Source organism: Caenorhabditis elegans, chromosome X (assembly GCF_000002985.6).
Source record: "Caenorhabditis elegans chromosome X".
NCBI lineage: Eukaryota > Metazoa > Nematoda > Chromadorea > Rhabditida > Rhabditidae > Caenorhabditis > Caenorhabditis elegans.
Window position 1 is genome coordinate 8,068,476 of NC_003284.9, and position 12,102 is coordinate 8,080,577.

Genomic DNA, 12,102 nt, shown 5'->3' on the forward strand with positions numbered 1-12,102 from the left:
TGAAGAAAAAACTTTCAGGCTGAGAACATTGAAAATGCAACGAAGTTTTTTGTTGATTGTTTGTTTTGTGTTGAACGATTACCCTTGTTAAACCATAGCTAAATTTTTCAACTAGGGACTAGAGTACTTGATTACCCATAGACTGATCGCGTCTGCTCCGCGCGCATTCCAAATTTGTAAAATGTCTTTAAAAAATTCTGTGCGCGCGGATAGAACGCGATCAGAGCGCAAACTTGGCGCGGAAGAAGCTAGAAAACACGTGTCATTGGAGCGTGAACCAGTAATCTAGTCGCGCTTCAGGAGGAGCAATTTGCCGAGTAGTCACGTTGGTCGATTAAATAATAAAAAACTGAACGTTATATATATATTAATATATAAAATTTTTTTCAGGCATTTTTCTGATCTCGCTTCTTTTCAGCTTTGAATTGAGGTTTGTTTGCGGGTTTTGCTTTGTTAAGAATACATTATTAGAAAACGTCAAAAGTTTGGAAAAAAATCCGTCCAAATAGAAAATATATTTTTTTCGGATAATTTTTTAGTTTTTTGAATATTTCTTGAGATTCAAATTTCAAACTCAAATGATTTATATGTGTAAAAATAGTTTACACTTGGGTACATCATTTCTGTAGGAAAAATCTAGAATTTTCGACAAAATTTTTTTTGCATTTTTTTTGACGACCAATCAAAAAAAAACTTTTTTGGACGGATTTTTTTCCAAATTTTTGTCGTTTTCTAATAATTTATTTTAAACAAAGCAAAACCCGCACACAAACCGCAATATATTATCAAAACCTGCCAAAATGATTATTCGTGTATTTTAAGAAAATTTTTTGATAAGAGAAAAAGAAAGACACTATAGTTGGTTATTAGAGCGCTATGAGGCAAACCACTTTTCCATATGTCCGCATATCACTTTATCTTAGTCAAACTCCACACTTCTTTTGTCCCCGCGGAGCAAAACTCACTGCTTTTGTTATCGAATTTTTTTTCTCAACCCGGGAAATTTCGCAATACTTTCTGACCGAAAGGTAAACATATTGGTTGCCCATCATCACGAGTAAGAACAAAATATACGGAACCATCGTTATCGAGAACAAAATAGACTGGTTGTCTACATAAAATACGTTTTAGTCTCGTCATTCGTTTCAATTTCATCGGTTGTGTTCATACGTATTGGCAAAATGACAAAAGCCCCGATCGATTTTGAGGAAGAGTGGTGCAAGGTGAGTAGACAAACTTTTTTTTATCGATCTAATAAAATATTATCAAAAAAAAACAGACGACAAATTGTGAAATTAAAAATATCAATTGATTTTCATATTTCAATATTAAAAAAAAAAAAAGTTTTCATAATTTCCAGATTTCAAATGGAACTTTGGAAATAAAATGGTATTATTTTCCAACAACTCAAAGCTTGAAAATTGACATCGAAAAAATCCAACAAGTGAAAATTCAAAGTCAAGCTAAAAGTTATGTCAAAAACTGGGGATCCGGAGATTTGTGTGCATGGTGGGCATGTGATATGAAACGGTAAACTCAATCAATGCTACTGTTTTTTCACAGTCAAATTTTCAGCAACTTTCGCAGTCACCCAGAAGAGTTTTTCAATGTAAAAATTGACATCGGCGAAACGTTCAAAAAAGGATTCACTGTACATGAACTGGACAATTTCTTGCCTGCAATTCGAAAGTGGCTGAAAGTCCAAAATATTGTTTTTGAGTGAATTTTTTTGTGTTAATGTAAAAAATGTATGAGTTGTGTAATAAAATGTTTTGTCATCCAATATTCCAAAGTTAAATAAAAATTGTTTCAAATCCGACCAAAATGAAATTGAAACTGTCCTACCCAAATTTTTCCTTTTCACAAAAAGGTAAATCGAAAAAAGATATTTATGCATTGTCGTCTTCGTCAATTTTCAAACTTATCAATTTTCGACAGTTTCATTAACCGTCAATTTTCGTTTTATGTAAATGAAACCAATAGAATATAATTACCGATTTAATTGTATGCTTTGTATAAATGTTTAATCAGCTTACCAATTGCCTCAAAACAGTTTTTCCTTTCATTCTTTGTCCTATCTCCGTCGGTGAAAATGTTAAACTATGCGTTTCTAATTCTTTCAATAATGTCTTATTAAAACACTATTTCAAAAAACTGGGAATACGTACGAATCAACCACTTTCCAACCAACTTTATCTGCTCTCTAACCAACTTTATCCATTTTTCAACCAACTTTTGCCAACTTTTACCAATTTTCGCCAACTGTCACGAACTTTGTCCAGATGTTTAGAGCACTGTAGAAGTTTTGCCACTTCTGTGAATGTCACTTAGAAATAGGCAAAAGTTGATAGAGATTTGTTTGATACTTAACCAAGCCATATAAAAAATGAGAATGAGAATGAAACGAGAACGTGGAAATACAAATTAATCTATTATCAAAAAAAAAATTAAAAATCATTACGTGTAAACACTGTGATGGTCAAAACTCACACAAGACAACCAATATTGCGCATTTTAATTATTTGTTAAATAACTGGCAAAAATTGCAAGCAAAAATAACTACTCTAGACAAAAAACCCCCGTTTTTTTTTCAATCCCTCACAATGCTTTATTGTTTGTAATAAAAACTATAATATATCAAAATGTTATATGTCAGAAAATTACCTTGAAGTGTTTTTTCTCAGACTTTCGCAACAAAAATACGTACTAATACAGCGCGCTAACTGTAATGGGACATTGTTACTTTGTAACTTCTACTCAGCACACCGACACCAAATTCAGTACATGGACCACGTATTTTTTCTAGGGTATGAAGTTTTTTCTCTGCAAAACAAAAAAGACAGTTTGTTGCTTTTGGTTTATTAAGTAATCAGATATATTTTCGAAACAACAAAAGTGAAGTTATGAAGTAAATAATCAAATGTGGTTTACCGGCTCAAGCAGTTACCAACTGACTGAGCCATGAGCCATGGAGGATGAGAAAATCCTAGATCATCTGTGATTGTGACTAAATTGTTTGTTTGGTTTTCTGGTCTTTTTTCTTTCCTTTTTTTGGCGAAAAAATTCGTTAAAAAATTTGCCCGTGCGGGAGAGTTGAACTCATCCCCTCCCAACAAAGGAGCTTTTCATCAGTGCAACAAATCCAAATGTTGTTAGTGGCCCGAATCCAAGCCATATACTGACTAGTCTTTTCTGAGTGATAGATGTACTCGGAAAAGGCCTTTTCATATTTGTGGCCATACATTTCGAGAAATTTGTTCAAAACCAGAAATGAGAACTTTGCACCATCGTTTTCCACAGTAGTGAGTAAATGTTTTTGTTTCTGTTCAATCCGTTTCCAGCTAAACACTTTTCCTCCACACATACCGCATTTGTTTTTTATCTACCTCGGCCAACAGAATCTTCAAAGGTTTTCTCCTCAAACAATTATTTAGCAGGTGATCCTGTACAACAGTTTTGGAGCTGACAATTTCTGATGCAGAAAAATATTGTGTGTTCAGCTGTGGGGAAAAAAACTACAATTGTTTCAGCCTCGTAAACCTCCCTCGAGGCCAATCAATAGTGACATAAATCCTTCCGACCATCGCCTATAAAAACTGGAGATGGCGAGCTGGAGATCTACCAACTATGCTGGTCGTTTAGTTGGTACATACAATCTACGTCATAACATTTTGACTCGTACACAAAACAGTGTTCTCAATTCTTATAATATCAATTCTCTATATTTTCAATTATATCAATTATCAGTTTGTCAATAACTAAATAGAAATTCATCGTTTTGGACGACAACGATTTAACACTCCGGAAGTTACAAAGTGTTGAAAAGTAGAAAACAATTGTTTTAGAAATATCCATTTTCTTAAAAACAATTTTCATTGTTTTGTACATTTTTCAATCTTACCGTTTAAATTTTCCAGAACAAATTTGTTTCATGTCGACCATGAAATAAGTTATCAATTCACTTGTATAAGAATTGAATCATTTCTCTCATTAATTAATAAATCATAAAAGGTGTAAATTTTATAATACAAACCAAACTTCTCTTTAAATGTATCATATTATTTCTACCAGCCCCATCATATGTACGTTTTATCGAGTCAACACAAATCAAGCAAGTATCACAGTTCTGACTACTAGGCAGTCGTTTTTTTCTAATTGGTTATTACACCGTTTCTGTCACAAGAACGTTCCAAACTTCCACGTATTGATATGGAATTTCATTTAGAAAATGTATGTATAGTGTATGATGAGAATCGTATCATTTTTGATCAGCTATTTTTTGCAGCAGCATGTGAGAGTTGAACTATTTGTGTTATGTATGTATATGCTAAAAGTTCTCATTTGTGTTTTAGAAAAAGTTGTTTGCAAAAGTTTGTTGTGGTTTGGAACTGTCAAAATCATTTTTTAAATGGAGTACTGTAAATGGAAAAAAATGTTCGAATGTATGCTAAAAATGCTTAACATTTCTCGCCAAGTCACATTTGGCTAGAAGTTAATGAAATATAATCGCTATACAATATACTTTGAAGAAGGTGTATCAGTTTGGTTGTTTTCTTGAATTGTATTTCTCTAAAACTTCTCAAATATTGCATAGTTTAATGGTTTGTTACACGTTATTTTGTTTATTGCAGTAAATTTCAGTTGAAAAGTCAAAATAACAAAAAAGTGTTAACACATGTTCACAGTGCACCCAAGTGCTATGCATCAACTTTGATCACATCCTTAAAAAATATTATGCCGACTAATTTTTCGTTTTTCAAAACATTGGCACAATTGAAAACATGTAAAATATTTTTTCAATATTTATTTGAGCTTGATTCAGAACACTTGTGCTTCAAACTATTAGGTATTGTTACCGTGGTGCATTAAATTTGGGGGACTTGTTCTAAACTGTAGTACTCGGTCATATTAGTAAGAATGCAAAGAAAACTGCATACAAATTTGAGGAAGGACGACAAAATTTGATTGAAAAATGCAAGCAAACCATGGAGGTGCTAAACCTATTTTTAGATCTTCCTTACGGTTAGTTGTTTTTACTTAATTTTATGGACATTTTCTGAGTCTACAGGTTGAGATTTTAAACTTATAAACTGAAATTCGATACATCGGTACATCGGTGGGCGGATTTTTTTTTTCGGATATTTTCTAATAATGAATTTATCAACAAGTATTGATGTAGTTATTCTGGAAGAAATGTGTCCGAACAAAAGAGTAACTATTAAGCAACATTTTAATATGATAAAACCTAGAAAAATTCAACAAGTTTTCTGTATAAACGATATGCAAGTCCATTATCCGATATCCGTAATATCCGTAATATCCGATATCCGATGTTGCTCGGCTAATAAGTTTTAAGGTCTGGGTAAGGAAAACTTGTAGAATTTTTCTAGGTTTTATCATATTAAAATGTTGCTTAATAGTTACTCTTTGGTTCGGATACATTTCTTCCAGAATAACTACATCAATACTTATTGATAAATTCATTATTAGAAAATATCCGAAAAAATATCCGCCCACCTCTGATCGGTACGCTCTGAATACCAATCGACACAAAAACGCAAAAAAGGAGAAAAATATGATATTTTCGTAAATGGTGAATTTAGCGAGTACAGTCTGTGCGCCATTTTAAACTTAAATTTCCACTTTCAAATTGTACACTTAGAAAATAAACACAAAATTATGCGCAAATATCTGTGAATAGGCTTCGTTTTTGAGTCAAATTTTCTCGTACCTCCTTAATTTTTTCGCATTTTTCTTTTACATTTTTACTAATATAATATAATACCACACTTTGAAAGAAGAAACTTACAAGTGATAGACCTCCTTCAACACTCCCTATTAGTATTGTTCTTTATATTAAAAACACGTACCTTAATCTTCAACAGCATTACACTTCCCAAAAGTCTTGCTGAAACAAATTATATATATATAATATTTACAGTTGGAGTTTCGGCATTATTAGAGTCGGCTGATAAATAGTATTAATGTAATACTAATATGGAAACTGCCACTATTTTTATTTTTTTCTTGAGTACATTCTCCACTTTTAATAAAACAAAATCGGTTTTGCTCTTTTGTGTAAGACAACAACTTTTCACCCTGCAAACATGTGGTCATTAAACACCTATTTCACTTTTGCACATTTAATTTACTGTTATCTTTATTTTCAATGCATTATTTTAAATACCCTGTTCAGAGGTGTCAATCACTAATGGTTGCCAAATTGATAGAACTGCTGCCAAAAAACGAAGTTCTTCCAGTAGTCAGCGACCGACCGGAGCCATTACCGGCCGTGCAAAGCGATAAATCTTTTATTGCTTTACGACTAAAAACCCAACAATTTCACTGCATTGTGGCCGAATTGATTTTTGATAACAGCGCAGGCAAAAATGAACAAAAAACGCCGATCACCGTCTGCCGTCTTTTTTTTTTAACCCATAAATTCATTCACTGTGCCAGGCAGCGCAACATTTGTACATAGAAGTGACTTTTTGATCTTTCTACGTACGCAGATTGTGCCACGTGGACGTCGAAAAACTGAGAATACGAATAAAGAAAAAGTTGGGAATCATCGAAGCTGGGTGGAAATGTATAGAAACTGAAAAGAAATGAAATCTACAGCGCTAAAAAGCGTCGATTTATGTGTCCGTTTATGTGAACCAATGTGAAATCGCTTGTGCATTTTTTTTTCACAGAAATAATTGAATTTTTGTATGCAGCGTATTATGAATGCCTTATGCTTTTTTTTCAATAAGTTTATCTTCTATTCGTTGAAGAACAGCGGAGAGGGAATCCCGCATCATTGCTGAAACGCAATATGTCCAAAAATCTGCAGAATCCTGGAAGCGGAAGAAGAAAAAAAGAGGAAGGGATGAACGTCATCTTTTTGACATAGAATACCAGCGAGCTGCTGACTTTCCACTTAACATGCGTAGTATAAAAAACGCATGTGTGTTTTGATTTATACCAAACAAAGAATTTGAAACAGAAATTTTTTTAATGGGAAACTTTCAAAAAGATTTTAAATTTTTCAAATAGTTAAACAATTTCGCAGTTTTCGCAACTAAAAAGTTACGAAAGCCCAAAAAGTTGTTTTACTTAATTTTTTATTCAATTATGTGTTTTTTATAGTTTTGTAAACAGTCAAAAGATGTGTACTCTAAGTTTCTTTAAAAGTTTAACTTTTTCAGAATATTGGCAAAAATTTTCAATTCTTCTTTTCAGACTGAGAACTTTAAATACTCTAAAGCAGCTTTAAATATAGTTTAGCTAGATTATTAGTTTGTTGACTAGTAGCTTTGGATATGTTTTTGTGAAATAATTACCTACAAATAGAACACCATTCATCTATAGAAACTTGACCTTCCATCGTAAAATTGTTTGATGAAAACTGATAGTAAAAACTGAGAATAAGCAAAACTAATTTTTTCCTTGGTGTTTACTTGTGCGATGTCTTTAATTACATGTTGATTCATAGGTCGTATTTATTCTTTCCATAATAATTTTACAATAAATTGTTCAAAATCCTAGTAACTGAAATACATTTTTTCATCATACTTTTCGATCCACCAAAATGTTTTTTAGCCACTAAATATTTATATTTTTATTCACGCGTGAATATTTATTTCGATATTAATTTTATTTTCAGAGTCAGAAAATTATTTCTCTATGCCTGAAAATTAGAGAATGTTCACGTCTCAATTTAAAAAAAATGGAGAACTTTTTGGGGGAACGAAACCCATCTGCACCCAAATTCATCTGGATGTAATTTTTTTAACGAAGTAAATTGAAAGAGGTGTTCGATAAAGAAAAAAATAAGTAAGTTTGGTTTCCGTGTATTATAGTAATCCAAGAAAAATATTCAGTGAAAATGCCTTCGAAACATTAATTACCTCTTTGATTGCCCACCCACACTAATTGCGTCGCTTTATCCCACGAAAGCAGTATATTGGTTGCACCATAAAGAAAATGTTCTCTAAGAAAATTTTCTCATTCATTTCTACATTTTGCTCATTTCACATAGAACGTAGCTCCACTCACTCCCATTTATTTTCTTGAACCCTTCCTTTTTTGTTCAACGTACTACTCACTGGGTTGTAAATTCTTCCACTTTTCGTGACTGTCTCCGTTTAAATGATTAAAGTCAGCATTTCCAATTTTTCCCTAGTTTTTCATTTTGATCTGGCATTCGCAATCAACATTTTAATTTTTGTGAAATCAAAATATTTTTTTTTGTTGAACATTGTAAACAATTGTCAAACTTGTAATTTTTATAATTATAGGGTTTATAAGGATATACAGAAAAAACTTTGAAAGGGTGAGAAAGTAGACACCAATTTTGAAAGTGATGTGAACCATTTTATAGGTGAAGTCTGCTGCTATATTATACCGGTAAAAAGATACATTCGTTTTTGAATAGCTGTATATGTTTATTTTCTTTTGTTTCTGCTGGTAGAAAATGAACTTTCTTCATTTCTAACATTTTTCCAACCAGTTTGTCTGATTTATGTAGTTAAGTGCAACAAGAAAAAACATTCTTCAATCATCCGAAAGTGTTCACTTAATCTAGTTGAAAACAAGAAACATGAAGAAATTTCTAAAATGCAAGAAAATTGACAAAAAACAGGCTTTTCATTTTTTTAAAAATTAATTTTTTTTTTGTTCTGTTAAAACTCATCCTCAAAAAATTAGAGTATCGTGATAGACGCAGTGTATAAAATTTAGTTCATGTAATTCAACTGATAATTATCTAAAATGTTTGACAAAACATTGGTTGAAATTGTAGATTATTTTTTTCTTGAAAAGTTAAAGATTGGCTGAAACTCGTAAAATTCGATATACGGCACGAATGACTTTACGCGATAGTTCAAATTTGTGTCTATTTCTAAGTTTAACAATCTGAAACTTGGTAACTTATATAAAAGTATACTCAAACGACTTGGACAGGAAAAAAAAAACAAAAATTTGTTACATAATTTCAAAGTTCAATACATTTTAAAGATTTTTTCAAGATTAATTGTTTTCCTGTTATCCCCTTTTTAAATGCAAATACAATGTATTTTTCCTACGGCTTCAAATGAGGGTTTGTTTATGCAAAATAGTCTTGCCACGTGCTACCCATTGATTAAAAAAGATTTAAAAATCAATGGATGGCGCGTGGCAAGACCATTTCGTATAAATGCGACCCTTTGAAATTGGAGGAAAAAAAATACACTGTACATTTCGTCATAATTGGTCTATAATTGGTCTAAGAGTATACCACACAATACATGCCCTTTTTTCGATTCCGCTTTTGCAAAATTTTTGTTCCCTGTTCTTCACAATCTGTGAGCACTGTAATGTTACACTTCAACTTTTTGGGAAAGGCCAGCCATTCTCCTTCTACCAAAATGTATTGGATCTTTCATTTTTTTGCACAAAACTGTTTCACTGGGCAGGAGATGGAGCTCGACGCTCCCGCCCTCCTTACCAAGGGGTTATAAACTGTTGTCTGTCACTGATATCGTATTTTCTCTCACACTCTTACTAGCACTGTACTTTCGTTATACAGCCGCTACAGTACACTGTTTTACCGCTCTTTTGATTCCAGATTGTGATCAATGGTTTTCTGCGTAACTGTGCTAGTGGCATCATGTTTTGTTAGCATCCATTCACAAGTGATGTTTGAAGAACTTGCAATGGGTGACCGATTTGGCGCATATCTGTTTAACAGTGGATATAAGGAATCAGAAAGGGAATTTAGAAACTTACAAGTAAGTTTTCAATTTGGATGTTTCATTATTGGTCTTTTTTAAAATTAACCATGTTCAAAATTTATACCCATTTTCTTTATGAAAATATCAAAATGAGGGAGCATTGATTTGCACTATCAAAAAGATATGCTTGTTACTTTTTCTAATCGATTAATTACTTGAATATATACTTACTTAGCGAGTAATTGTCTCTGTATGCAATTGATAATGGTCCCACTCTCAACTTTTAGAAGAAAATACGTACAAAAAACCAAAAACCCTAAATGATTATTCTCGAAACTACTGTTCTTAATTAATGTGTCAATCCAATTATGGTGATAAGCCGGTGGAAACGGGCGGTCAACTTACCAAAATTTTTGATAAGCTGTTTCGCCGCAACTATCATGCACTCTTTGAACGGGCATTTGAACATCAGCAGTAAATAGTGATCTGATATTTTAAAAAAGTCCATTTTGAAGTTTTTCGAGTTAGAAATCAGTGCATAATGGTATAAACTGAGCAATTTAATTTGATTGAGTTTCTTTAAAATCAATTTAAAATATCACAAAAAGTTTATACCCATGAAATTTTGCGACTGTTTTGAAAAAATTCAATTGGAATCATATGAAATCTTTTCCAATACATTGGTCAAATATTAAATCTTAATTTCTATACTACTTATTGTACATGGCCAATAGACATTATTTCATTATCATAAACAAGTTTGGTCGAGCAAGTAATTATAGTTCAGTTCACAAGACGTTCTCCACAATTTACAACCTTGTTGATCATCCTTCCTCGTTAATTTGTGAACGTGTATGATTGAGTAGTTCATGAGTAAAACACATCAGAGACGGCGTGCTATGTCCTTTTAGCTTTTTATCAGTTTTTATAGTAGACGGAGCTGGTGAGTGAAAACGTATACAGTACTTGACGTTTTTATCAGTTATTCATGAGTGGATGAATACAATCAATTGTTATAATGATTTCTATAATATATTTTTCAGAGGTCACGCAATCGTGCATTCAGAGAAATCCGAGCACAAAGACGAAGTTCACCGAGTCATTGGGGATATGGTCAAATGCTATCGGATAATGCTATTTTCATGGGAGAACTGTCTTGTCAAAGTTTGACGGAATTTGGCGATGAGATAAATGTTGATGACAGCCAATTCACAAAGGAACTTGAAATTCGTAGTGTCACAGCAGTTGACGTTGAAAGTGAGTCTATATTTTAAATTTGTATAATTTTGTTTTTTTTTTCAGCAAAGGAGAAGTATCCTGTTGTTGTCAGAGGTAAAGATTTCGTTGTCTACCGCAAAAAGTTCAACGAAATAAATGGACTTATCATGTTTACGATAACCATAAGTTACTATGGTTGTTTTCCCTTGGGTGTATGTTTTGCAGTTTGAAATAGACAAAAAGAAACATGCTTTTTAGAGATCCTGCTATGCAATCACAGAATACCCAGGGACATTTAAAAAAGTGGTACCACACATCAATACTAAGAAACACACAACTCATCACAAACATCACTCAAATCATTCAACTATGCACCATGAATCACAAAAGCTCACATTCAAATCGCTCAACCTTCTTTCATTACCACACAAAAAAGATTGCACATGGACTAGTTTTCTTGATTTCTGGCCAATCAACAAATTAATTTATTCCGATTAAGCCAAGAAAAACTTGTTCAAACTCTTGTAACTGCAATAAGCCAATAATAACACTTTAATTGTATAAAGGAGGATGTCATATTATGAGAAACCCAAATAATACATTTCATCTGGTATATCTTAAATGTTCAATTTCTTTGCTTCATTCACAATTCCAAAAATGATTTATACTTGTTTGACAATTGTTCTGTCAGTCTACCACTTCCCATTTCCCCTATTAAATCCTGTAGCATTGCTACAACTGTTTCTTGCCAAAAACTTTTCAGCTATTATTTCATGTACTTTATTTTTATTCTTATTTTTACTCCTGCTGTGCCACTTTGTATGAAATGATTTCAACAAATAATTTTTTTCAGAATCATAAATTTCAGCATTTAAAGAAACAAACATGTCAGGCTACACGAAGGAAGAAAAAGTAAAAGTGCATTAGAAGATTTTATACTTGTTTTTTTAATCTTCAATGAAGCAACAGACATCTCAATTAAAAGCTTTTAAAAAATGTCAAAGGAAATTGCCAGAAAAACTAAAAATCTAAGTTTTTCAATACTAAATCCCCTTTTTCAAATATTTTCGAGCTAACTTACTTGCTACGATTTTCAACAAATAAGTATCTGTAAAAAAGTTTTGCATTGTCTTTTTTGATAGGAAGATATAAAAACAACAATGCAATTTCCATGTCAAAAATAATATGC

At 32.2% G+C, this 12,102-nt stretch overlaps 2 protein-coding genes and 2 non-coding genes across 4 annotated transcripts; 2 read left to right on the plus strand and 2 right to left on the minus strand.

The window, feature by feature from the left end:
- The first annotated feature begins 852 nt into the window (after nt 1-852).
- Nucleotides 853-1,814, plus strand: C18A11.1 (Activator of Hsp90 ATPase homolog 1-like protein). Its single transcript, NM_076957.9, has 3 exons — nt 853-1,223; nt 1,361-1,530; nt 1,576-1,814. The coding sequence occupies exons 1-3, from the start codon at nt 1,182-1,184 to the stop codon at nt 1,721-1,723; spliced, it is 360 nt and encodes a 119-aa protein (NP_509358.1). The 5' UTR covers nt 853-1,181; the 3' UTR covers nt 1,724-1,814.
- Nucleotides 1,815-6,446: 4,632 nt separating this feature from the next.
- Nucleotides 6,447-6,534, minus strand: mir-784. Its single transcript, NR_023992.2, has one exon. It is a non-coding gene; the product is annotated as a pre-microRNA mir-784 (primary transcript).
- Nucleotides 6,535-9,079: 2,545 nt separating this feature from the next.
- On the minus strand, nt 9,080-9,189 carry mir-5553. Its single transcript, NR_071627.2, has one exon. It is a non-coding gene; the product is annotated as a pre-microRNA mir-5553 (primary transcript).
- Nucleotides 9,190-9,572: 383 nt separating this feature from the next.
- C46F2.1 (uncharacterized protein) lies at nt 9,573-11,781 on the plus strand. Its single transcript, NM_076958.5, has 4 exons — nt 9,573-9,752; nt 10,739-10,952; nt 10,998-11,125; nt 11,172-11,781. The coding sequence occupies exons 1-4, from the start codon at nt 9,600-9,602 to the stop codon at nt 11,409-11,411; spliced, it is 735 nt and encodes a 244-aa protein (NP_509359.2). The 5' UTR covers nt 9,573-9,599; the 3' UTR covers nt 11,412-11,781.
- The last annotated feature ends 321 nt before the right edge of the window (nt 11,782-12,102 follow it).